The sequence below is a fragment of the Penicillium daleae genome (genome assembly GCF_028827525.1).
Source record: "Penicillium daleae strain IBT 16125 chromosome Unknown utg000006l_segment0_segment0, whole genome shotgun sequence".
Taxonomy (NCBI): Eukaryota; Fungi; Ascomycota; class Eurotiomycetes; order Eurotiales; family Aspergillaceae; genus Penicillium; species Penicillium daleae.
Window position 1 is genome coordinate 3,467,061 of NW_026623154.1, and position 25,816 is coordinate 3,492,876.

Consider the following 25,816-nt stretch of genomic DNA (forward strand, 5'->3'; position numbering starts at 1 on the left):
TTTCCGAATATTATTGATATTATAACAAATGGGAAGGCCACTTGTAATTATTTGACGGCAACGTGAGACTAATACACTATGAGAAGCAAATTAAATTGTAAATCACATGGCTTGAGTTAGGGCACGTTTAGAACAGAGCTAGAATCACGCCTATCGCGATAGTCGTTAATGGGACCTTCTAAGTTTTCTAGCAGCTAATCCGAGTGAGCCACTTGAAGTAAGCGTCGCTTGAAAGCGGAAATTTCTCAGCGGTGCCGGCTTTAACAAGCTGGGAATATATTTGTCTAGTGTGGCTGCCTTGCAATATTCTATGCCATAGAGTTCTGTTTTGTTTATAGAAAAGCTCGGTGGGTTCACTTCGTAGTTGGCGCAGATAACGTTATTAACGTCGGTGCTGGCAACTTGATAACGAGGTTATTGATATTGTTAAGAGTTTCGTGGAAGATCCAATTATGAGTACTAAAGGATATGTTGGAGCATTAGTGTGTAGGGTAGATATCTAGGTGTGCGAGGTCTTGAAAGTCCTTAATCCTATTTCTTTATTATAGATAAGACAGATATAGCGGAAGTTCGGAATGGCTACACAATCCGGGGCAGGGTTAGGGGTCTCAGACTTTTGCGGCGCCACTGTATTATTACTAGGTGCTTACAAACCGGTAATTTACAGTCTATTCTTATTAGGTTTAGAGCATCATATGATGAGGGTTTGAAAGAACGTCTCTATGTTTCCGACAGGAAGGCAATAACGGTCGCCACTGTATAAAAAGCGTCCTGCAGAATTCTTTCTTCACTTTAACATTGGTAGAGTGTCCCTTACGTGTCAGAAATTGAAGCATCCTGACGGCAAAGGCTCATTGTCAAGTGCCGGCGAGGCTGTTCTTCATGGAGGTCCATACCCAATACACTACATAGTAAGACGGTGGCTTCAAATTAAGGACAAAAATTAGAAAGTGCCTTGAAAATAGCTATGTCAACTTGAGTGTTGCCAGACTTAACTTCCAGGAGAAACCATTCCGCGGAATGGCTTGTTTCGACCTAAACCCGCTTTCCGCGGCGTTATAGTCATAATAGTCTAGAAGGGTAGCGATGACTGCAGCGCAGCAGCCATGAAGACCTTTACAGTGCTCTTTTGGTATATAACGAAGCTTAACCTATTTCACGTCAACACTCGATAGTCCATACATGTTCTTAGCGATATTTCCACGGACCCACTAAAGAGCAATGGCAACGCTAGGCCCAGAAGCTGCACAGTCTGAACTTATTGTACCAGCCAAAAAAAGCCAACATGCGAACCACTTTGGTCTCATCTCACCATGGGAACACTATTACCATCCTACCGACACTGCTCCTCAGGGTCGATTTGAGTGTGAGCTTGACGAGATGGTCGTCTTTGGTGATATCCCTACGGAGATAAGTGGGACCTGGTATCGGATGCTCATTGATCCTCATTTCTGCCCACAGGTGGGAACCCCCTTTGTCGACGGAGATGGGCATGTTTGTGCCTTCCGTATTCAGGACAGCAAGATCTCCATGAAGATCAAATACATTCACACTGAAAGATGGCTTTTGGAACGTAAAGCTGGCCGTCGACTTTTCGGCCGTTACCGAAATCCTTACGACATTCACCCGTGCGTGCGGTTTGCAAATGATAGCACTGGAAATACCAACATCATCTACTGGGGTGGAAATCTCCTCGCGTTGGCTGAAAGAGGATTGCCGTGGGCGATGGATCCGGATACCCTTGAAACCAGAGGCGCCGATCCGTACGGTGGCCAAGTCGCTGCGATGACCTTCACGGCCCATCCGAAAATTGATCCCCACAAGAATGAGCTTGTCACTTGGAGCTACTCTGCCAAGGGTCTCAGTACTCCGGATATCTGCACCTATTCGATTGATCCTAATGGACGTATCTCCAATGAACATTGGTTCAAGCAGGACAAGCCCGGTTGGCCCCACGATGGCTGGATCACCGAACATTGGATCATCCTTTCCAACATGCCTTTTGGAGTCAACACGGATGCGGTGATGAAAGCCGGAGGCGACTACTGGAAATTCATTCCTGATCAACCCTCGGAGTTCCTGGTCACTCCGCGCTATGCGAACTCTTCCAACCATCCAGGCTGGAAGCCAGGCGAGCTCAGGAAGTACACCGCTCCTCACGGTCTGATAATTCACAGCGGTAACGCATGGGAAGATGAAGGCGGCATCTTGAAGCTCGAAAGCCACTTTGTCACTTTTAACGTCTTTGACTTCTTCAACCCGAAGGACTACGTGGGCCCCAATGGCAAGCCCAGCGGAGACTGGAAACGTTGGACCATTGATCTCGCCAAGCCTGATGGAACTACCCTGCCACCACCTGAGACACTGTTAGAGGGCATATTTGATTTCCCCATCTTCGACGAGCGCATGACCGGTCACAAGACGAAGATTGTCTATCTGACCGCAATGATAGCTCCAGAGCGGGAAGAAAGACCTCGATTCAATGCAATCATCAAGTTGAACACGGAGACGGGCGAGAATTCAATCTTCCATGCAGCCAGTGACGGTGGTGTCGCGGAGCCTGCATACATTCCTCGAGGACCTGATTGTGAAGAAGGTGATGGTTGGGTCATCTTCTATATGGAAAAGGATTCTTCAAACAAAGGAGAGCTTGCTATCCTCGACACTAATGACTTCTCGAAGCCAGTTGCCATCGCCCAGATGCCTTTCCAGACACGTAACCAGGTTCACGGAAACTGGGTTCCGAATCCCCATCCTGAGAGACCTCTCCCGATGTTGACCGGTCCTATCAAAGAAGTTGTACCCAGTACCAAGTACTCTCAGTTGAATAGATTTGCTTAGATGGTGAAATAAAGTTTTTATTCGGAACATTATAACTGATCAAAAGCAAACGTAGAGTAGCTTATTGATTATTATCAAGAAAGGAAACTGAGCTATTTGCCGTGTAATGAACTGCAGATACCAAGTAGTATAAAGCTTCTTCAAGAGTAACGATTTCGAAATTGATACAGGAGGTCAATGAAAAACGAATCATACTAGGGCTTATATTTCCCCTCTAGTAATAAGGAGGCCGTAACTTTCAAGTTTGTACGTAGATTCCAAGATTTCTGACTGGTCTAGAGTTGCGTGGAAAGCTGTCAAGATTGATTGCTAAGGATAACAGCTCTACGATGGTTCGCAGGGCAAAATTTAAAGGTGAAATCAAAACTGTAATTGGTTCGGGATTGAATAAAAAGACTCAATATGACCATCTCATCTGAAAGTAAGAAATTCCAACCTAAAATCTATTTAACTGGCCAGTCCAGCCATCACGTCATTTGTACCTCCTTTCATGTCTCCGGTAAGGAACATCTACATTCATCAAGTTTCATAATTTAGCTCATTGAAGGAACGAGTTGTTGAAGTTGTGGAGAATCGAGCTTTTCATACCCAAGATCTCTGTTTCCAAGTCTCGGAGGTTGATGCTTTCCGCGGCTCATTCCGTAGATGCCGATCCCTGTGTCCCCACGATTTGAACATCCCGGCTTCCAAGAATGATCACGGGCTCACCACGGAATCATCGGAATCGACTCGTGGGCGGACGTTCGTAAGTAGCCAGCTGTTAATTAAGAACCGTCGCTGTTTCATTGTATTCGATCGCTTAACATTCGGCTGGGAGTGTGGCCTTTGCAACATGCTATCCCAATTTGCAAACCTTCAATATGATGTGCCGATGCTCATTACTGCAGCAGGTATCCTCTGGATCGTGTATTACTCACTTAGAGTTCTTTTCAATCCATTGCGTGATGTAAAAGGCCCAACTCTGGCGCAATACACTCGTCTATGGGAGGCGTACAAGAACTGGCAAGGCCAATTGGAGCACGTCACAGTTGCTTTACATAAACAATATGGTAGTCCAATCCCTTCAATAATGATTTGAATATACTAAATATTGCCAGGTTCTATTGTCCGGCTAGCCCCGAACCGTTATAGCATTAGCGACCCGACGGCGATTCGCACTATTTATGGTACAGGGTCGAAGTTCAGTAAATCTGATTACTACATTCCCTTTGGCACGCCATTGGACCATAAGGATGTCTTTTCGGAGACAAGCAATGAGAAGCATGCAGCGGAACGCAGGAAGATCTCCAACATGTACGCCATGAGCTCTCTGGTATTATACGAGCCATTCGTAGACAAAGTGAATGGCGATTTCATGGCCGTGTTGGCCGATCATGCTCAGCACGGCAGGGCGTTTGATTTGTTCACCTGGATGCAATTCTACGCGTTCGATGTGATTGGTGAGATTACCTTGGGTCGTTCATTTGGTCTACTCCAAGCTGGTCGCGATAAGGACGGGCTTCTGCATGCTATCCATGTCGGGTCAATAAGCTACGGTTCTACGATTGGTCTCATTCCTGAGCTTCATACATTGTATCTTTGGCTCCAGAATATGCTACCTATCGACAGCCACTGGAAAGTCACGCAAAGAGTAATTCTGAGGGAGATTGGTGCAAGATTGCAGGGTGTCAGTACTAGCGATCGCAAGGACTTCCTTGCCAAGTGCATTGAATTGAGCAAAGCTGGCAAATTGGATCAGTCTACCATCAATAATGTACTGGGTTCCAACATTGGCGCAGGTTCCGACACAACTGGCATTAGCATGAGTGCTGTCATCTACTTCCTCATGAAGCATCCTAATTGCTTACAGAAGCTTCGTGATGAGATTGAGACTGCTGAAAAGGAAGGAAATCTATCCAACCCCGTCTCCTTCCAAGAAGCTCAGAAGCTTCCATACTTACAAGCTACCATCAAGGAGGCCTTAAGGTTGCATGCAGCAGTCGGTCAGATTCTCAGCAGAGTGGTTCCTGAAGGCGGTGCACAAATCGCTGGAAGACACTTCCCACAAGGTGTTAGTTGCCAGAATCTTCCCTCAATATTACTTGTTCTCTTCATAGAAATATACTAATTCCAGAATTTCTAACAGACCGTAGTTGGTGTGAATGCGTGGGTGATCCATACGGATGAAAACATCTGGGGCAAAGATGTACACGAGTTTCGGCCTGAACGTTGGCTGGTTGAGAAAGAACAACTTGCCTTCTTGGACCAGAATTATTTAGCTGTAAGTTCTTTATTACTACCAGTGGGCATCAGAATATTACATCAATTGAATGTCGTGCTGATATAGTCTACAGTTTGGAGCAGGTTCAAGAACATGCATCGGCAAAAACATCTCACTCCTCGAAATGACGAAGCTCTTGCCCCAGTTAGTACGACGGTTTGACTTTGTCCCTGCAGGTGATAGCCAGTGGACAACTAGCAGTGGGTGGTTTGTCAAGCAAAGAATTCAAGTCAAGGTTATCGAGAGAGCCTAAGACCAACTTGTGTGGTAGCTCTGGAATTGGCCATGGGCTTAGTAAAGTGGAGCGACTTCAAATTGGACATTTTGACTGGTAAAATTTGCTTTCTTGGTGTTCCGTATTGGCAAGAGACTGAAGCTATATTACGCCCACTGGCCGTACCAATCATATAGATCTACCCTCCGGGGGTGGGAGAGCCCTCTGTTGATAGTTTGAGTTGTTCCGTACCGCACTCCCGCAATTCCGGTTCCGCGGAAGGCCCAAGAATCACTTCGGAATTTGATTCAATACGAGATCAACATTCAATCAAAGCAAATCTTGAGTAAACGAGACTCCTTTACAAGTATTGTGATTGTTCGATGGACATCAAGACTTTCCGCTGCCTCCTTCTCACATGAAATCATGGCTGACAACATACTCAATCCCAGTGACTCTGAGAACCTGATCATCAAGTGGATTGAAAGAACTCAGGATCACAATAAACCGTATGTATTAGCTGGAGAGGTATCGTAACCGTTGCTGATTTTTCTTTTAGAAACAATCAAGTCACCAACTTCAGCAGTGACGCCATAATGTATAGAAGTATCATCAAGGCTCTTTTACAAAATCACAAGGGCCAGTTTTCTTCTCAGTCATGCATAAATTCTGAGCATGGAGAGAAGCAGAAGGGATTCGGAGCTATAAGTCAGCCTACACGATAGAATCTGCCACTGTGGAGGGGGTGGGGATGAGGGAGGGGGGGGAGCATAAGAGACAGTTGAATAGGGCTATCGATTTGGTTAAAGACAGGAGGCATTCATGAGATAGTAGATGGTCATAACGCAGACTTCATGTATATTTTATTTCTATTTAGATAATATGTCATGTAAACAGACGCGGGTATTCTTGAAAAACGCCCACAATCTTCGCATGTAATGCACTATTCTTGCTACTGTATCCGCGCATCCAACAAAGCAGAGCAGCCATTCTGTACAGCCTCCACGGCTTCGGGCAACTTCGTTGCCAGCTCCCGGACGGTGCTGGCTCGGCCCGACCAACATTTACCTCCCGATGCACCCTGTGCAATAGTTGCGTAATCCGGATTTGGATCGAATGATATGTTCAGCTCCTTGTTACTGACCTGGGACCCCAATCCATCAGGGTGAACAAGAAGCAAAGACTTCCGAGGCGCGTTCCACCCTGCACAAGCATTATCTGTCAGTCTAGCGCCCATTTTAACGCCCCATAGAGACATAATATTGGTTTACGCGACTCACCGTTGTTATTGAGCACTATAGTCAGCACTGGAATCTCGTACCTCTGCGCAATCCAGTACACACTGGCAGGGATGGAGAAGAGAAAACAACCATCGCCGATGATTTGGCACACAAACTTGCCTTTCCCTCCGTGGCGGGTATCTGTGGCCATCTTTATACCAAGAGCTGCGCCGCCAGACCAGCCAAGTCCACCTGCACCCGAGCTAAACACGGTTCCTGGCAATGTTGCTTGCAATTGATCCGCCACAGTGAAAGTGTTGGTGACGGCTTCGATGACCCAGATGGTATCGATTGGACACGCCTTCCGAAGCTTTGATATGAGAAAGCCGCATCCAAATGAGCCGTCTGGGATTGGCTCGGCCTGTGCGGCTATGGCATTTAACTTTCGAGTGTATGATTCCTGGAGTGCTGAACATCGGTTTGTGTAGTGCTCATTATTTGCCATGAGGTGATCGGAAAGGTTGGTTTTTAAGTGTTGGACAATTTGGTCAAGAGCAAACTTGGTATTGACGCGACAACGCAGGACCGCGTCGATATAAAAGACAGGCATCTGGTCTTTCAAAGGGTCAACATCAAAATGGAAGATCTTGGCGTCGTCGGCTGGTTTGCACTGCGTGTTGATCCATGGTACATCGCAATCGACGACGAGTATCACGTCGGCTGTGGTGATGGCCTCATCCGATCCATATCTCACGCTCAGCCAGCCAGGGTGGTCGGCAGGGAAGCAGAGATCCGAGCCCATAGTGTCGAGAACCCTCAAGCCCTTGACAATATTTGCTAACTCAACCAGCAAGGGTACCACAGCGGTATCACGTCCGCTATAGCCCGTGACGACGAGAGGCTCTCGAGCAGACACCAAGGCTTCGGCAACCAGGTTAAGTTGCTTCGGTGTCAAACCACCAAGCTCCACGGGGCTCCAAAAATCCTGTCGGATCTCATAGGGCTCGATGATCTCTTCCATAACCTCTCGAGTTCCTTGTAGATAGACTGGACCTCGAGGCTCGCTACTCGCGAAGCTCAAAGCTCGGTTCACCATCTGTTTGATATTCTTTCCCTTCTTCAATTCGGCGGTATAGCGACAGTATTGGGAGACAATTGCTTTTTGATCGGGGATATCTTGAAGCCAGTGAATAAATTCCGTTCTGCTGCCACGGTATTCACCTTCCAGTGTGCAGGGGGAGAGACCGGCAAAGATGAGCACAGGCGCGCGGCCGACACTGGCATTGTGTACGGCACATCCGAGTGCTTGAGTGCCAACATCGACGTGCACAATGACGGCTTGGGCCTCTCCTGTGACACGAGCATAGCCATCTGCCATCGAGAGTGCGACCATTTCGCTAGGGCAAGTGATGAATTTAGGGAACCTGTCCGGTCTCTCCTGCTGGCCTTTGACCATTGCTTCCATGATTGCAGGATGATCAGATCCTAGATTTACAAAGCAATACCGTACACCGGCCTTAGAGAAATTAGAATTGCTTCATAATAGAATTTCTTTGCATGTCTGGGGCAATACTCACGGCCCACAGCGCCTCGAACATGGCTGATGAGGCAGTGTACTCCCTGTGATGATGATTAGCGCATTAGATGAGATTGAAAAAATATTGATTTGACTTACATTTTGTTCAAATTAGATAATTAGATCCAACAGACTCAATCAAATTCATTTCAATCTCTAACTTTACTTCCCGGACATCCTGCCAGTATAAATGATCTGGGTGCGGGAGCCTCGAAAGGACTTCGGAATTCACATAAAATATCTTTAGGTAGGACGTCGGCTTACAATAACGGCACTCAGATTTATCATTTTCCCTACAGAGGGTCTAATGGCGGCAAGTTTTGCTGGCACATATACCCTGGGTGTGCAGTCTGGCTTGTCATGCTGGATGAGTTGGTGTACACCGAGGTCGTTCCGCGGAATCGCTTGCGGCCACCCATGCTCGAACGGAAACCAATGGATATTGATAGCTTAAAGGCTCTAGCATCTTAAGTATCCACCTACTAATTGCTTTCTCCTACTCGAAACATTCGACATATTCAAGCTTATTGAGTCTTAAACAACTTATTCACAGACATGTCAAGTATCGACTACGTTTTCAGGACGGTCAATTATCGCACCCAAACTGGCAACCTGACAGCTACCGTGCACTTACCGCCAGATGTTACTTCCGTGAAGGCAATTGGTGAGTCCCCTGGATAAATGGCACGATCTTATGAAACCACAATGCTGATCTTTCATGCGAAGCGCTATACTTCCACGGAGGTGGCTACATCGTCGGTAGCAGGGCAATGCTACCAGCAACCCATATCGAAGCTTTGAATGAAAGTGGTTTCATCGTCGTAACTTCAGACTATCGTCTTGGTCCTACTATCTCCGTCCTGGACGGTCCAGTCAGCGATTCAGTAGCCGCGTATGAATGGGCGCAGAACGAGCTTCCCACATTGCTGGAGAAAGACCGTGGTATCCGAGTGGATGGTAAAAATATCGTCACTCTGGGTCACTCTTGTGGCGGAGGGCTTGCCTTGTTGATGGTAATGATTAGTCCTGTAACCCCAACGAGACCGGTCATGAAGCCTATGCTAATCTTGGACAATTAGGCTTCTCGCCCGAACCCACCCAAAGCCATCCTCGATCTCTTCGGATTCAAATACCTCCGTGATCCCTTCTATCACACTGGCACTAGCACTCAGCCTCCACCTGATGCACCGGCTCCACCCTCCGTCGAATTCATCAACCAAGTCTTCGAAGAGGTCCCTCCACCAACCGCGGCGCGTCCTCCATTTGGTCCTAACGGACTCGATCTGAGCACACCGCGACAAGCTTACCTAGTGTCTTCTGTGAGGAATGGTACCCAATTTGATGCCATCATCCCAGAAGATGAGTACGATCGTGTTGACCCGGAGAAATTGTTGAAGAGTTCGAGTTTCCCACCGACATGTTTCGTGCAGGGAACGGCGGATGTCGTTGTTGATGCGAAGTTCTCCCAGTGGGCATATGCGGAATTGCAGAAGAATGGGGTACAGAGTGAACTGTATCTTGTCGAAGGTATGGCTCACGGGTTTGACGCTAGATTGAAACGTGACGATGCTACCTTTGCGCCTATCCAGAAAGGCGTGGATTTTCTGGCGAGGCATATTGTGGGTTGATAAGAAATGTTTTCTTAGACTTCTTGTTGCTTTCGTTATTATTGCTGTCAAAGATGTCCCACGGCAAAGTATTCATGTCAATGTTTAGAGTAGATAATGAGAACCAAGAACAAATCTTTATTTCATCGACGAATGACTGGCATAAAAAGCCACATTTTCGCTGCGCCAGTGATATAGTACAATTATGGATAGATGTATGCTTATGATGACGCTCAAAAATAGACAAGAATTTTCCATCCCACTCTTAAAGCTCCTTCTTCAGGAAATGCTCCGGCTTGTGGGTAGTCTCGTAGTCAACGTGCACGTAAGCACGCTCCACATCCGGGAGAGACTCAAGCTTCATCTGCAGCTCCTCGGCGACATCGTGGGTGGCGCGGAGAGAGGCCGAGTCCTCCATGACGATGTCGACTTCGACGAGCAGACGAGGGCCAGAGGTGTAGGCGCGAACGGTGTCGATGGCAGTGATAAGAGGGGAGTGGGTCATGGCTGTAAGAAGTGATTAGTATCCAAAATTGCCAGGAGATGGTTACGAGAACGATGGAACTTACAGATATAGGTAATCAGCTGCTGCATCTTGGTATCGGCAGTCACACCGACCAACAGCTGGAACTCGCCATAGGCAGAGTGCATCCAGAGTCCGCTGACCAAGATAGACAGCAGGATAGCGCCCATCGGGTCAATCCACCAGCGGATTTTGGAACCGAGGACGGAGGTCAACAGACCAAATCCGTTGATGAGCAGGTCATTGCGGTGGTCCTCCCACAGAATGCGAATCTGAGAGACCTGGTTGCGCAGCGCAAAGCAGTACAGGAACAGGCAAAGCTTTGTGACAAAGGCGACAGCCACCGCAATGATAGAGGGCAAGTGGAACGGGGCGAGAAGAGTATCCGAGCCAGCGACAAGCTCACGGATTGAGAACGCGATGATAATGAACGAGACGGCCGTCATCAAGAAGCAGAAGCAGATATTACCGGCAGTCTCGATACGCGCCTTGCCGGCGGGGAACTTGCGCGGGTCGACCCGGTTAACAGCCTTGTTACACAGGAGCAACGTCAAATTCGACATGGGGTCGAAGATAGCATCAGCCATGGTAGTGAACAGCGACAGTGAGCCGGAAGAGGCCGCACCGTATACCTGTACAACACACAAGACGATGTTCGCCGCGAAACTCGCGTACACGGCGATCTTGTACTTGAGACTGTTCTCGGCATTGAGTTCCCGCGCGGCCCGGACGTGTTCCTCGACTGGCTTGAGCATGCGCTCGATGTTCTCGTTCTGCGCCTCGTAGAAGCCCTGCAGTTTGCGGGTGATGAGCGCTTGTTTGCCCTTGGCACCAGTATCCCGCACCATCTCTATCATCCGTGGGCCGGTGCCATCACGCTTGCGCCCGGTATTGGCTTTGATCTGGCGGATTTCTTCTTCAGTCTTGAGTTTCGACGCGAGGTGGAAAGGGTCGGCCTCGGGGGTGTAACGTGGTGGAGGCTTGCCCTCTTCATCAGTGCCGGTGTGACGGTGTTGCTGCTGGGACATGGCCGGGTCTTCGGTCTCAATGCCCGTGGATGTACCTTCGTCGAAGGAGCGGGGCGTCATTCTCTCGGAGCGCTGGGATGGGTGAGGGGAGCTGCTCGTCAAGTGCTGAAAGGGACTGGGGTGGTTGGAAATGCTCTGTCGGATGTGGTCCTCCATGGCTGCGGTATGTGCCCGGAATGGAACACGAGGCAAGGGGGTCGGTGGGAAAGAAAAAAGAAAAGTGAGAGAGAAAAGAATCAAACCTCGAGGATATGCTCAAAAAATCGCTGGGGGCTGTGCTTATCACGTCTTATCAACACGCACTCTTGGCGCCAACCACGCAGTCAATACTTGGGAAAAGCTTGAAACGAAAGCTTGGTAGATATTTAGTCACAAAGTGCTTATAGGTATGTCTTTTCCCGGTATTTTCAAGCAAAATGAACGCTTGAAAAGAGAATAAAATTGAAAAGACATCGCGAAGACACTCCACGGGGCGTGGGCATAAACTGCCGGTGCCAGTTTCGATAAAAGTGGGTCTTGTGAGGATCAGATATGAGGAGAAGCAAATCCACGCCCAATCCATTTTGCCTAAAAGGAAATACAACCTCCAGAGTCACTTCAAGAACTACACTTTCTCTCCATCAAGAACACGCCAAAAGAGGATGAACAAACGTCTACATGAACATCCTGACGACTCTATAAAGCAAATAGAAAATCAAAAAATGGAGTCGCCATTTCAAGTCTGGATCTATAAGGGCACTATCCCCTGAGAAAGTGGGCCTCCATACTTGGCACGCTATACAAGTTCACAACACCGCACTCGCCCGAGCTTAGTTACTGCCGACCAAGTACTTGAACACAGACCGGACAAAGTCCAGCGTATCCTGGGCGCTGTCGGTAGGGATGGCCAGGGTGCTAGCAACGCTGCTAGGGGTGGTAATTACGTTGCTGGGCTGCGAAGATTGACGGGTCTGGGTGGCGAAGGTAGTCACAGGCTGGACGACGTCGGAAGTGGTGACCTCAGCGGCAGTAGTAGTAGTCTGAGCAGCGGAGGTGGTCTCGACAGCGACAGGAGTGGAAGTTTCAACAGCAGCCGGGGTAGAAGTCTCGAGAGCAGCAGAGGACGAGGTAGTAGCGGCAACCGAGGAGCTAGCGACCACGCTGGAACTGGAGCTGGAGCTGGAGCTAGAGCCAGAACCAGAACCACCGACAGTAAAGTCGATGCAAGACTCATAGGTCTGGTCAATAGACTCAGCATACCAGTACCACTGCAGCACACAGTCACCAGCAGTAGCACACTGCGAGCCCAAGTTATCAGGCATCGTAACGCTAAAGCTAGTCTCATTCGCCGTGACACCGGTAGCGACCGACGCATACACAGACCAGTAAATCAGAGGATCCCCAATGACCGTGTTGCTCGCCGTATCCACGACGGAGACATTGGCAATACCGGTGTGAGGCGCGCGGATGTCAACCTTGAAGTCGATCGTCTGACCCGCCGTGTAAGAGTAGATGTTGTCCTGGTTGTCGGCGAATTTGTAGCCCTTGCACAGCCAGATGTCGCACTCGGCGGCGTTGTAGTCGCTCTGGCTAGCGGCGACTTGCAGCTCGCCCTGGATGTTGCCGTAGTTGTCGGATTGCTGGTTGATCTCGACCTGGTTGCCGCAGGCGGCTTTCATGGCAGCGCCGGGCATACGCGGGTTGGGGCTGGTCACGAAGCCGTGGCCGTGGACGAGGGGGAGCAGGGCTGCGAGGGCTGCGGTGGTAGTGGTGAACGACTTCATTTTGAGTGTGGTGGTGGCGTTTGATAGTATGTATGGATGTAAAGGCCGCGAAAGAATGGAATAGATCGGTAAACCGGTACCGATGCTTGTATATAGCGAGTGGAAAGAATAGAAGCTGCACGGTCCCAGACCGGAGAGAATGAATGAATAGAAAAAAGAAACAGAAGAACGAGTCAAGAAGAATAGACGAGCTTGATGCTTCCAAGAAAACCGGGTGACGCCTGGGCCGAGTACTGGGTTTATATAGACTGGCAATTCAAGCCAGATAATGATCTAGTTCCTGCCAGTATCCATTAATCAACTACAAACACTGCCCAAAATCCCATTATACCCCCTATTACGCCGCCATAAACGAGAAGGAGGAGACATCGTTCGGGAATGACCATTGTAGGCAATTCTCCCAACTGTCAGGTACAAGCCAAACGCACCTAACAAGCACTCTGAAACACCATTTCCCCTCCGTGATATACACCAGGGACCATCCCCCCTCCACAAGGCCCAGTGCATGGTGAGACTATGGATTCCCAGAGTCTCGGAGCTCTTACATAGCTACCGCCCACCGGTCATCTTGGGAACAATGCAGGGATTGAATTAACCGGTCTGCATCCGGGACAAGGCCGACGTTCTTCCTAGGGCCATGCCAAGGCCGGCTCCACGCGCCGAACAGGGATACGCAGAGTTTCAGGTTGACAGCGAGGCCGGAGGGAGAAACACTAGGTGGGAATTGTGATTGCTGGATAATTTGCTAGTGCGGCTGTAGCAGATCTGCGGGTGACATGGCCGCGGTTGATTATGCGGTGGTTGTTGAAAGGGAAGAATTGACAATCCTGTGCGATGGAAGGATGGATCCAAAGCAATGAGAAGTTAGAATTGGCCTAGGCCTTTTTACTGTATCAAGAAACTGATAGGCTCGGGCACTTCACCCTTTTCAGCCTCGGAGAATCCAGTCCCTCAATCTACTTTGATTAAGGTTGATTTAAAGCGGTGCTGGTTGGTGGAACCTCTGAAACTTCCAACCTCCTCGCGGCTGCAAGAAAGGCACTGCGAAACGTTTTCGACATCATTGCTATGTCAAGCCGAGCCGCTGCCTACAGTAATCAACGTTAATGTGATAGATAGAGGTCATGGAGGAATTCCGGTGAAGCTCATCGCTGTAGCAGGAAATTGTTTGAGGTTACTCATTGTAATCAAGTTTATACCAAAGAGGAAAAAGTTTAAGATCGACCGGGCCGAGCAGGGACACTGCCGATCGGTCTATCCTATCACATCACTCAGGCCCAGTCAGTCAAGACTAGGCCATTTGCGAAAAGTCTTCCAAAGGAATTCGATAAAAATCGAAGACCTCCCAAGGAGATCCTAAGGATGAAAAAACAGCACCCATCTTCGACAGTCCAAATGGCTGTCTCAAAGTATCACGAGTAACAAGCACAAAGAAAATGACAAGCGCTCGCTCAGAGGAAAGCCGAAATAGTCACGGCGCGACACAACCAAAAAGGGAATATAGCAAAATCAGGTTAAGGGGGGTATCAATCGCTTCGCTACAGTAGCTAGTATACTGGCCACCTCACATGGCCCACGTCAACGTTCCTGCTCGGTAGGCTGGAAACGCACACGTCCATCGGTGGAGGTAGCCGTCGTCGTTGCATGTTGCTGTTGCTCTTGCTGATGCCGCTCTGCATCCGAGTCACTCGCCACATTTTCGTCGGCGAACGGGTTCTGGACCTCGAAATCGGACGATTTGTATTCGTACTGCTCGGGATTGCTGCGGAGGGTGGTCGACCGGTCGACGGTGAACGTGGAGGGAAGCTCTATCACTGGTGCAGATTGCTCCTGGGGACTTCTTGATTCACGCTTTGCTGACTCGGTGGCAAGAATAGCCGCTGCCGCTGTTGGAGCAGGAGGAGCAGGGCTTGCTCCTACGCCGCCTGATGCGACGGACTCACTGACTGGTGAAGCGGGGCTGCCCAGATTGGAGGTCGGGGTGGCCGATCCACGAGCCTTGCGCGCCTTGAGCATAGCGCGTTGCTGGTGGGATAATGCAACGGAGATCTCGTCGTTGGTCTCGATCAGTGTAAGGAGGGTCTCCTCGTCTGGAGCCGGGTTGGTCGAATGAATATAACCTTGCAGGTATCGCGAGGAGGTCCGACAACGGTCGATGAATTCCTTAATTAAGTCGTTTTCCTCCAGTTCGGCCTGTGGTGTTGTTTGAACAAACTGCATCAACAGTTTAGCCGAATTCTTCGCCTCCTCGATGCGCGCAGCCAGCTCGCCCGGTTCTGGCAAGGTCCTGTTCGGTGCTGGTGCGCGCATGGGTTGCGGGACTGGAGATTGCGCCGTTAGGTTATTTGCGTTTGTCGCGGAGGCTGTGGGATACCGATCCATCTGCGATCAATGCGATTAGTTCCGCCGATCTTCCCTTCCGGACGCAAGCCGCATAGACATTCGGCACTTACAAAAGACCGGCCTCCCTTTGCCTTCTCTTTTGCCCACACCTGCAGCAACAGCTGTAGATCATCATCCCAGTGTCGGGTCGCCTCCAGCTGAGCTAGATACTGGCGCAGGTAGTGCTGCACATGCCAGTCCCGCCCATTGCGCAGCAACTCCTTGATCGTGGTACAGAATTTGGAGTCAAAATTCCGCGTGAAGCTATGGCCCGGGTTATCGGCCAGGATGCGCATAAGCATGATCGCATTGTATTGGACGTGGTTCGGGGTGCTGCCCGGGCTGGAGAGGTATTTGCGGATGCGATGCGCGGCTTCTTTGGCGGCCGCGGGGCTTGATTCGGCGGACTCGACGATGCGCGGGAGATGAACGAACTCGTTTCCTTGCTGGAAAGAAGAAAGAACGACCGTTAGCAGCCTGCACTACGTAGAGATATCGAAGTAGCAACATACCTGACTATCGGGCCCGCTGCTGGCTTCGCAAAAAGTTTTCTAGGTAGCGCCTTAGTCAGAAGTCGGACGATCGGAGAGAGGTAGGAGCATACCATTTCACGCAGCAGAATGGCCTCCGGCGAGTCATCCGGATAGTCCTGTTCGCTATCATCACCGGGACCTGGAGGGTGGATTAGCGTTTGGCCGCAGGGAATTGCGCGGGGGAAGGATGATGGAAGCATACTGGAGCGGCGGCTGCTGCTGAGCGAGCGCAGGAAGCCCTTCATGACGGGTGTTTATTTAAGAGGAGATCGTGTCGAGACAAAGGACAGAAGGGAAGGAAGGGAAATAGAAAATATCCAAGGAAGGAAAAGGAGCACAAAGTGATGGGGGCCAGAAAAGACACCCCAAATGATGGTTAGCGTACACAAGCCTCTCGCCTAAGCGCAGGGTCCAGGTCCCGGTCCAGGTCCAGGTCCCCGTCGCCAGTTAAACTAAGGAACTAGTCCGCGGAGGAGAAATCAGCCGATTGAACCCGTCTTAACTACTTTTTTCTGCACGTCTATAAGACTCTTCTTATGGATTGATGCTTCGAAAGTGGCAAAGGATGATGACCTTCTTGGCAATGCCTACGTAGACACCCAGTTGGTCCGTACGTACTCCGTAATGCGATGTGTTGTCTCTTTGCTAAATCCGTCAATCAACTCCGAGCAAGGCCTAGCGGGACAACGGCTCGCTTTGTGGAAATGAATTTTAGGTTGCATCGTGAGTCTTTCTCCGACTCGATAGAAAGACAGTGTGATTCGTAGTCTGGCCAGCTCGCAAATTATGAGGCTCTAATCCCCCACCGCATCTATACTTAGCCGGCAGAGCCGCGTAGAAGAACCGTCCTGTTCCTTAGTAAAAGAGAATGAATCCACGGTCGCTGTCAAGTTTTTCATACAATTTTGGAATTGTAAAAACGTGTATATCTACCCCGTACAGTATATCCGAGGTCCTCATTCAAGCCAGAGATGCAAAAGGCAAATGCAGAAAAGGTTGACGATTGCAGTGTGGCTGAGGCAGCCATTAACCGCACGCCAAGCCTGGCCCCTCCCCACCCTCCGTCAGCATCTCCTGCCACACCACCAAACTCTCTCCATTCCTCCTCTCTTCCTCTTCAGCCAAGCAAACTCTTGACTGGCCAACACGTCATACAGGGACATCACCCCGCTACATTCCCAACAGGCAACAGCCATAAAAGTGCTAACCCAGCTTCCTACTCCCCCCGACCCAAGGCATCTGCCATCTCCTCCAGGGTATCAAATCGCCAATCACAAATCGGCTGCTCTTCCGTATTTCCCATCGTGGCACCAGACCTTTCAATCCACACCGACCGAATCCCCGCCTCCCTCGCCGGCCGATGATCATGAAACTGCGACTGCGCCGTCTGAAGAATCTCCCCCGCCCGCACACCAAACTCCTCCTGCACGGTCGTCTTCATGTATGCGAAATTGCGCACGTCGGGCTTATACGAGCCCACATCCTGCGCGGTGATGATGCGGTCGAAGGGGAATCCTTGTAGACTGCCGGCGTTGGAGCGGGCGAAGGAGGCCCGGTCCACGTTTGAGAGGACTACCAGCTTGTACTGACGCGAGAGACGGTGCAGGGCTTCGACTGTGTCTGGGAAGGCGGGCCAGGTACCTACCGAGGCACCGAAGCGTTCGTTGTCCGCGTCGCTGGGGGTGGGTAGGCCCAGGCGTGCGGCTAGGCGGGGGTGTATCGTGGCTAGGAGTTGGGAGTACGGCATGTCTGGGGTTATGCGCTGCTGTTCGCTTTCCAGCTCTTGGTAGAGGGTCAGCAGGTGCTCACGGGAGAATTCGGTGGTGCTGGTTGTGAGGAGTGGTTGTAGTGCGCCGAGAATGCCGTTCTCCCAGTCGATCAGGGTGCCGTAGACGTCGAAACATAGTAATCGGTAGTCGGAGAGTCGAGACATGATGAGTATGGGTATAGCAGTTCTTAATGTAGAGGGAAAGTGCGAGGTTTGAAGCAGTTGACGAGCCCGATGGGCTTCCAAGGTATGGTTCAATGGGCAGAGCGACATCCCCGCATCAGCCTTCCAACGACATACTACTGTGACCCCACCCTCCATATTAGGTCCCCGATGCTTGGCAGCCTAGAATTCACAACATACTATATAATCTTTTTGATCCAAATATGATCTCGAAGGATATCTCACTCCCCTACTTAACCATGATAGCTTCCTTATCTGATCATTGGCAGCAGTAGACCCTCAATCTTAAAAGCATGAAGAGTACCAGACAATCAAATTTGAGCTTTTAAGCCCTATTCTGGATACAATCGCACTCACAGCGAGTCCTTGGAAGTTAGTCCGCCACGAGTGAAGCCAAAATTCTTACTACAATGAAAGGTGAGGTTTCGAAACATATATTCATCACTGTTGTTACGAACAACCTTAGGTAGAAGTAGAGGTGGGATGAAAGTGGCTCGGTTGTATAGACGCTCTAATAGTGATCTGCCTCTTTCAGGCAGTCTTCCACAAGTTTTTTTTTTTTTTTTCTTGTTTGACTTGAATGTTCTAGGTACGACTCAGTGGACAACTTTAATACGAGTGTCTAGAGGTATGTGCATGGAGTGGTCGAGACGATTCTTCGGATGGAAGGCTCTGAAGACTCGTTTCCGTAGGCATGGGTCTCTGGATATTTATATATCGAGCTTTTAACTTTGGAAATATGCCATTGACAATTCGAAAAACGAGAAATAAGTAAAGCCCGACTATGCCTGACTACCCTGGACGGGACCGGGTCCTGTAGTCTACAATGTATTTTTGAGCTGTTAGGCCCAGGAGAATATATCTTGAGTCGTGAAACGTGATATTATTTTGAAGAATGAGCGGACCATCAATCTAGAGCCCTCACAGAGCATCCGATCTGATCAACAGACTGGGCCTGATCAAACAGGATAACTCTAGGAAAGGGGGAAAAAACTACCCTACGAGGAACACAAAAGTCCCCGCACACAGCACTGACGCAAGTCATAGAAGAACCAACATTGATAATCATGATCGGACCGGGCAGTACAGAGATTCCTATATCCATCGTTCCGGAGCGGCACTGTTTAAACTTTTTATTTGGTTCTCCTCCGAGTGTTGGTGCCATGACCTTAGAAAAATCTTGTATGATCCGGTATCATTTTCCGTTCCAACATACAGATGCGCAAGAACTCCGGTCAATCCCGTCCACCGCAAATCCTTTTTCCACAAAGTCGTCCCCATGAACCCTCCTTCCCATTTCAACATAACATCAGGCGATCCGTTTATGCCTCGGTGAGGGCACGGCGGATCTGGGAGCCGCGCTGGCGGGAGGACAGGCGGGCAGCGTTGAGGGAAGTCTCGGAGGCCTTGGCGACCTCCTCGTCAGCCTCGGTGAGGATGAGCTCGATGTGGCAGGGGTTGGTCATGTAGGGGTTGATCTGGAAGGAAAAAATCAGTTCGTGTTCTGGTGGGAAAAATTGACACAAATTTTCGGCAAGTGAAAACGTACACGACCGTGGGCACGGTAAGTGCGGCGGCGGCCCTTGGGAGCCTGGTTAACCTGGATGCGCTTGACAACCAGAGCACCGGTGTCGAGACCCTTGGTGTCAGCGTTGGCCTCGGCGTTCTTGAGGAGGTCGATCAGGAACTCGGCGGACTTGACGGGCCAGCGAGCCTTGGAGACACCGAACTGCTTGCCTGTAGACGAAAGTAATTAGTCGATTGTTCCACGGCCATCAAAATTCCCACACTGAATTTTCTCGAGCAGCAACGGTGTCGGTTCCCTCTCCAGCATCGTCCACATTTTTTGTAGAAAAAAACCACACCAGCGACTCTCGGGTTTGAATTCCTTCCCCAACAACGGTCGTGTGCTTGATCCCAATGCTCGTCCCTCTTCCAATCATCCCCCTTGACACCGTTGCCGTCCAATTCCATCCAACATGTAAAATCTCAAAAATTCGAGGGCAACTCACCCTGGGCGGTGCGGCCAGTGGAGCCAGCGTAGCGGCGCATGGGAACGGCCATGGACTTCTTGGTGACGTTCTCGAGGTAGGTGAGAGCCTTCTGCAGCTTCATGCCGTTGATGGCCTGAGCAGTCTCACGGGTGTTCTTGAAGCTGACACGCAGGTAAGAGCCCCGCGCGCGGGCGCTCTTTGCGTTCGGAATCTCCTGGGCGGCGTAACGGACCTGTACGTCGAAGAAAGAAGAAGTCGTCAGCAATCATGTTGTGTCGAAATTTGTGGGTGGTGGTGGTGATGGATCTTCAAGGCGAGGCGAAAAGTAACGGGACCGGGACGGCGATTCCAGGTCCCTTCGCTAGACTTGAAATTGGGTATGGGAATGGGATCGTAGAGGTCGTTTTGAGGTTCTCTGGCGATGGGCATGGGTAGCACTCACCATCTTGAAGGAGTTGGCGAGGGGAAGGTGATGGTCCTCGGAGTCGGATGGATGTTGTCGCTTTTCGTCGTCGACCGGCTAACGCTTGAATACCAAGTTTGGTGCGGGTTTTTTCGCTCTTGGCATTCGGGCCCTAAGCGAGCCCTAACGCTAGCCCCGTTGGGTAAGATATTATGTAATGCTGGTAGTCACATGATCTTGAGTCCGCTCATTCATATTTATGCCTCAGGCAGAAATGATATCGAAGTCTTTAGTGACCAGTCCAGGATGCTGACACAAATTATGCCAGGGTTAGATTTACATCAAGAGAAATTAATGTCGGCTAGTAAAACAAAGTACATTTGTTATTTATCGGCTACTATTTCATTGGAATGGCGAAGAGCGAGTTGACCCCAAGCGCAATTGGAGAACTTCTGCGCAAATAGAGAACTTCTGGAAGCTTTTTGGGAGTTCAAGCAAGGGGATTGAAGCTAGCTAGTGATAATAACACACGAATCGCAATTGAATCAACACGCTATAACGCAGAGCAACTGACTCAGTAATGAAGATAACCAAGCACCCATAATTGAAGGAGTTGACATTAAGACGCGTAGGCGTCGCTTAGTTAGGTCCTTCGCTGTGCTCTTCACTCGTTCATGCCTTTTCTTCAGAGCCGTATCTATTCTCGAGGTTCTCTTTTTCTATCTCTCTTGATAATTCTTCTTCACGGGGTATGTGCATTCGTGTGTCAAATACCAGAAGTCGCGTTCGACAGAATATTTCACGAGTCGATGCATGAATTTTTTGTAGCTGTTTTTCAAGACAATGGAGGTTATAGGATTGTAGCTCCTCGACATTCCGCAAAGCTTTCTTTTCGAAGGCGGCTCGAGGGCTGATTTCCATATCGCAGGCATCCAAAGGTTCTTGTTCTTGATACAGGGAATCCCAGCTGTGGACACTCCATCGACGGTCATCTGGGCTCAGACCAGGACCCAAATCAACCCATCTTGTGACGACTAGAACAAGATCAGAATCGATGATACGGAAATTGATTTGGAAGTCTGTATTGCACTTGGTACAAGTAGATCCGTAGGATGGAGCCTTCTTCTCATAGCGAGTTGAAGCGAGATAAATTCAAATCTGTAATCGAGAAATACCTCCCCAAAGGATCTCAGCCCAAGCTGAAACTTTCCATTCATGCGAGTGTAAAGAACATATTCAAGACAGAACAGTTTATAGCTCTGCGGAAATAGTGGTCCACAGAGACCAAAACATTCTGGACCATCATATTTGTGGAGATGATGGCAACAATAGCAGGGGAAATAGCTTGGTCAGTCTCGATCTAGTCGACTCAGGATTGATAGCCTGATATTCTTGTCTTCCTCAGTTGAATAGTGACTCTTATATTGGACGGGTACACGGCTGCGTTGGCTTGGGAAGAATCTGTATATTTGTCTATTACAGAGTGAAAAGCAAACCAGATCTTCGGGGGCGAGGAAACCAGCGATGCACATTATTAGCTCGGGTGGAAGCCCGGTTATTGTAATAGGCTCGATACTCATGGCGAAGATGATCGAGTCACGCAGATCAGGGATAGAAAGGTTGCAAAGAATGAATCGAAAATTGGAAAAGCAGGAGAGAAGTGAAACTAATGAAACGTCCGAGGTCTACTCTTAACACTGGCACTGGCTTCGGATACCCTTCCGACTTCCTAATTAGGAACGTCAGCGCTTCCCATTCGGGTCAAGTAGTATGAGTATGACGCAGATATATTTGAGGATACCGCTATATTGCCAAAACATGCAAAATCAGAACAATCTAAACAAAAGTGGGTCTATCATAGCAAAATCTATCGCTTCTGCTCCGGCACCTGTGTAATCAACTCTCCCTTTTCCACTCCCGACTTCAAGTTATTCAACACCAAGATCTCCATCTCCTTCTGTGTCTCATAGGTATTTGTGCCGATGTGCGGGAGCAGCATAACTCGCGGGTTACTCAACAGACCAGAGTGAACCTTGGGCTCTTCCTCATACACGTCGAGACCGGCAGAGCGGACCTATACAACACACCATTAGATTGATGTTGCTTAACTCCAGAAGACTGAACTATGCTTACCTTGCCAGAATCGAGAGCAGCGACCAGCGCATTCTCGTCGATCAATGCTCCACGAGCAGTGTTGACAATCACCACGCCATCCTTCATCTTGGCAAACTCGGTAGCGCCAATAATGTGTCGGGTGGAAGGGTTAAGAGCCAGGTTCAGACTGAAGACGTCGGAGTTGGCGAGGAGCTCGTCGAAGGAGACATAAGTGGCACCAGCCTCAAGTTCGGCGGGGAGGCGTGTGCGGTTGTGGTATTGGATTTTCATGCCAAAAGCCTTGGCCCGAGTAGCCATTTCCTGGTGAACTGATTAGTTGACGCTGTCTTAGCTTGAAATGCCGATCAATCTTACCCGTCCAATGCCACCCATGCCGAGAATACCGAGGACTTTGCCTTGGGGGTCCTGGCCGATGGTGGTCGCTCCTTGCCATGTGCCTGTCCCATCCCCCAATGTCAGAAAACAAGACATCTAAAAATTCGAAATGATGTGCTGTAATTGGTCGCGACTTACCGGCCCGAATAGCAGCAATAGGCACGTAAGCCTGTCTCAGGGCACCGATCATCAGGAAGATGCCCACATCGGCAGTAGCATTGTTCACGGCCACCGGGGTGCTGGAAACAGCAATATTCCTCTTGGTGCAACCAGGAATGTCTAGGTTGTCATAACCAGCGCCATTGTGGCAGATGTAGCGAATCGACTTTGGCAGGACCGAGAGCAATTCTTCGTTAAAGTTGCCAGTGTACTATCCAAGCTTGTTTAGCCGTGAGCCGTGTTAATAGGTCAGATTCTCCGAGCATTGCGCGTACCTTGTTGGAAGTGTTGGATCGGTAAATTGCCACCACGTCGTCGTACTGTCCTGACTTGCAGTTTTCAATGAATTCTTCACGGGTGCCGCTAGGGAATTCCTACGCGCATGTTAATCGAGGGCGCGCATTCGAGCTAAAAGGAGATCGCGCATACCTTCAATGTCAAAATGGAAGACAGCGCCTCCCACTCCTTGCGCGCGTGGGTGATGCCTCCGATGAGAAGCGCAGCCTGGGCAGACATATTGAACAATTCTGCGATCGCAATCAGCTTCACTGACGATGCAAGTGGGGGTGTGAATGCGCATGCGCTGCCTACCTTTTCTCGCGGGGAGAGTATATACTTTGTCGAGGACGGAAGGGAGGAATTAAGGGGAAAGAAAGGGTAGAGATGAATTAGAGAAGAATGTGGAAGAAGGAGAAAAGAAAAAAGCAGTTGATGATCAGCTACAGGCTAAATTTCCAGCGGACCCCCGCGATTGTTATCAGGTCTCGTGCGATTCGGTGGGACGTGGCGAAGAACTGGGCCGAGATTGAGGTTGCAGCGTGGAACTCGTCTTCCGATGCAACTATAGAAATACAATGTATTGCATATTCATTCTACTACAATCTTGAGTCCTAATAATCTATTAAACCCCCTTATACAAGAGGCACTTCCTGCCCTTTTCTCCTTGTTATCTTTCATGCAAAAAAAGTAATTCAAGAACTTGGAGGAGCTCCTCCATCGCGCGTCTCCAAACGCCCCCACGTTGCCCCGCGGGGGTCACTCCTCGGCTATTGATAGTTTCCTGTTTGGACGCGCAAAAGCCGAGCAGCCCCGCGGAGCATCTCCGGTTCGTCGGACCAACTGGAAATGACTCTCAATTTCCACCCCACGCGGATATCAACCTGGAAAAAGCAATGAGGGGAACTTGCAATTGAGGGGCCGACTCAGATGCCGCTGGAGTCTCGGACCCGGCTCATATTTCTTGTTGCTTTAACACACGATCCATTCTGTTCATTCTCTCCTCATTCACACACTCTCTATCCATCATGTCAACAGAAACATCTGCTACCGCGCTCGTCTTGCACGGCGCTAAGGATCTCCGTCTGGTAAGGCTGATGACGTCGTCAAATACATTTTACATAGACCAAAAACAAGCAAGACCACAACTAACCACCCCATTCTACAGGAGGAACGCACCGTTCCCGCTCCAACCGGCACAGACATCCAAGTCGCCGTCACAGCCACCGGCCTCTGCGGCTCCGACCTGCACTACTACTCCCACGGCCGCAATGGCGACTTCGTCGTGCGCGAGCCAATGTGTCTCGGCCACGAATCCGCCGGCACCGTCACTGCCATCGGCCCCGAAGTAACAACCTTCAAAGTAGGCGACCGTGTCGCCCTCGAAGTCGGCCTCCCCTGCCGCACCTGCGCCCTCTGCAAACAGGGCCGCTACAACATCTGCTCCAAGATGCGGTTCCGCAGCAGCGCAAAGTCCTTCCCCCATCTGGACGGCACCCTCATGGAACGCACCAACCACCCCGCCGAAATGTGTCACGCCCTCCCGGCCACCGTCTCCGACGCGGGCGGTGCCCTCGTCGAGCCCCTGGCCGTCTGTCTCCATGCCATTCGCCGCTCGCACCCGCCCACCAAGGACGAAGTAGCGCTGGCACGCAGTGTGGGCGAAGGCACCGCGGCACTGGTCTTTGGCGCCGGCGCCATCGGCCTGCTAATCGCTTCTGCGCTCGCGGTATCGGAGAACTTCGATACCATCGTCGTGGCTGACATCGACGCCTCGCGCCTCGAGATCGCAGCCTCGCTCGGACTAGGCCTAAAGACATCCCTCATTCCCCGCGGTGATCCCGCAAACCCACCCCCTCCCAAGGACGCCCCGCACGCAGACCAGACAGCCTGGGCCCTTGCGAATGCGCAGACCGTCGCGGCGTCGCTCACCCAGGATGCGCAGGCTGATGGCGTCCCGCCCGTGTCGGGCTTCAGCCGCGTCTATGACTGCACCGGTGTCCCTGCTTGCGTGCAGGCTGGTATCTACGCCTCCTCGCCCGGCGGTGTCCTCGTGCAGATTGGCATGGGTAATCCCATCCAGACTCTGCCCGTTGGTGCTGCCGCGCTGCGCGAGGTCGATATCATTGGTGTCTTCCGGTATGATGGCTACGCCTACCCGGCTGCCATTGCGCTATTGGGTAGTGGTAAGATGAAGAGTACCGAGGAGAAGGTTGTGACGCACCGATTGCCCCTTGAGGAGGGTGAGCGTGCGTTCTTCCTTGCTGGTAAGGGTGTGGATGAAAATGGGAAGCCGGTTGTCAAGGTTATTATTGAGAATAAGCCTCATGGTCTGGGCCGGTTGTAAAAGAATTCTGGGCTGATGTACGGTGTATCTGTGATGATGTTGATGACTTTTGAAAAATACCCTTTGTGACAGTAGTTGGGAATGATGGATGATGGATGCTGGACGCGGGTTGCATGCGCCGTCGGTGCGAATTATTACCTACCTCTCTGTTTCTAGCCTAGAACGCATGATTATTCGGTTTGCACACATACTGCGCATTTTTCACAACAAACCATAACTATTTTCTAGGTGATCTCTAAGAAAGCGAGT

The 25,816-nt window shown here is 50.1% G+C and overlaps 11 protein-coding genes across 11 annotated transcripts; 4 read left to right on the forward strand and 7 right to left on the reverse strand.

The window, feature by feature from the left end:
- Positions 1–1,221: 1,221 nt before the first annotated feature.
- Positions 1,222–2,841, forward strand: N7458_006945 (carotenoid oxygenase family protein; the record flags this gene model as incomplete). Its single annotated transcript, XM_056910327.1, has 1 exon — positions 1,222–2,841. One exon carries the CDS (start codon positions 1,222–1,224, stop codon positions 2,839–2,841), a length of 1,620 nt encoding a protein of 539 aa, XP_056766031.1.
- An 832-nt stretch (positions 2,842–3,673) lies between these two features.
- Positions 3,674–5,354, forward strand: N7458_006946 (cytochrome P450; the record flags this gene model as incomplete). The annotated part of the gene is made up of 4 exons (XM_056910328.1): positions 3,674–3,890; positions 3,939–4,891; positions 4,967–5,101; positions 5,175–5,354. The coding sequence occupies 4 exons, from the start codon at positions 3,674–3,676 to the stop codon at positions 5,352–5,354; spliced, it is 1,485 nt and encodes a 494-aa protein (XP_056766032.1).
- Positions 5,355–6,267: 913 nt separating this feature from the next.
- Positions 6,268–8,530, reverse strand: N7458_006947 (uncharacterized protein; the record flags this gene model as incomplete). Its single annotated transcript, XM_056910329.1, has 4 exons — positions 6,268–6,518; positions 6,596–8,051; positions 8,113–8,155; positions 8,448–8,530. 4 exons carry the CDS (start codon positions 8,528–8,530, stop codon positions 6,268–6,270), a joined length of 1,833 nt encoding a protein of 610 aa, XP_056766033.1.
- A 136-nt stretch (positions 8,531–8,666) lies between these two features.
- N7458_006948 (alpha/beta hydrolase) lies at positions 8,667–9,739 on the forward strand (the record flags this gene model as incomplete). Its single annotated transcript, XM_056910330.1, has 3 exons — positions 8,667–8,775; positions 8,838–9,139; positions 9,191–9,739. The coding sequence occupies 3 exons, from the start codon at positions 8,667–8,669 to the stop codon at positions 9,737–9,739; spliced, it is 960 nt and encodes a 319-aa protein (XP_056766034.1).
- Positions 9,740–9,983: 244 nt separating this feature from the next.
- Positions 9,984–11,425, reverse strand: N7458_006949 (cation diffusion facilitator family transporter; the record flags this gene model as incomplete). Its single annotated transcript, XM_056910331.1, has 2 exons — positions 9,984–10,225; positions 10,288–11,425. The coding sequence occupies 2 exons, from the start codon at positions 11,423–11,425 to the stop codon at positions 9,984–9,986; spliced, it is 1,380 nt and encodes a 459-aa protein (XP_056766035.1).
- A 653-nt stretch (positions 11,426–12,078) lies between these two features.
- On the reverse strand, positions 12,079–13,032 carry N7458_006950 (lytic polysaccharide monooxygenase; the record flags this gene model as incomplete). Its single annotated transcript, XM_056910332.1, has 1 exon — positions 12,079–13,032. One exon carries the CDS (start codon positions 13,030–13,032, stop codon positions 12,079–12,081), a length of 954 nt encoding a protein of 317 aa, XP_056766036.1.
- Positions 13,033–14,610: 1,578 nt separating this feature from the next.
- Positions 14,611–16,192, reverse strand: N7458_006951 (VHS and GAT domain-containing protein; the record flags this gene model as incomplete). The annotated part of the gene is made up of 4 exons (XM_056910333.1): positions 14,611–15,414; positions 15,486–15,860; positions 15,927–15,965; positions 16,019–16,192. 4 exons carry the CDS (start codon positions 16,190–16,192, stop codon positions 14,611–14,613), a joined length of 1,392 nt encoding a protein of 463 aa, XP_056766037.1.
- A 971-nt stretch (positions 16,193–17,163) lies between these two features.
- Positions 17,164–17,880, reverse strand: N7458_006952 (uncharacterized protein; the record flags this gene model as incomplete). The annotated part of the gene is made up of 1 exon (XM_056910334.1): positions 17,164–17,880. The coding sequence occupies one exon, from the start codon at positions 17,878–17,880 to the stop codon at positions 17,164–17,166; it is 717 nt and encodes a 238-aa protein (XP_056766038.1).
- A 1,340-nt stretch (positions 17,881–19,220) lies between these two features.
- Positions 19,221–20,337, reverse strand: rpl17 (60S ribosomal protein uL22; the record flags this gene model as incomplete). Its single annotated transcript, XM_056910335.1, has 4 exons — positions 19,221–19,376; positions 19,448–19,635; positions 19,911–20,124; positions 20,335–20,337. 4 exons carry the CDS (start codon positions 20,335–20,337, stop codon positions 19,221–19,223), a joined length of 561 nt encoding a protein of 186 aa, XP_056766039.1.
- A 1,825-nt stretch (positions 20,338–22,162) lies between these two features.
- Positions 22,163–23,460, reverse strand: N7458_006954 (D-mandelate dehydrogenase-like dehydrogenase; the record flags this gene model as incomplete). Its single annotated transcript, XM_056910336.1, has 6 exons — positions 22,163–22,369; positions 22,429–22,710; positions 22,765–22,847; positions 22,924–23,155; positions 23,220–23,318; positions 23,374–23,460. 6 exons carry the CDS (start codon positions 23,458–23,460, stop codon positions 22,163–22,165), a joined length of 990 nt encoding a protein of 329 aa, XP_056766040.1.
- A 788-nt stretch (positions 23,461–24,248) lies between these two features.
- On the forward strand, positions 24,249–25,567 carry N7458_006955 (NAD(P)-dependent alcohol dehydrogenase; the record flags this gene model as incomplete). The annotated part of the gene is made up of 2 exons (XM_056910337.1): positions 24,249–24,308; positions 24,389–25,567. 2 exons carry the CDS (start codon positions 24,249–24,251, stop codon positions 25,565–25,567), a joined length of 1,239 nt encoding a protein of 412 aa, XP_056766041.1.
- Positions 25,568–25,816: the final 249 nt, after the last annotated feature.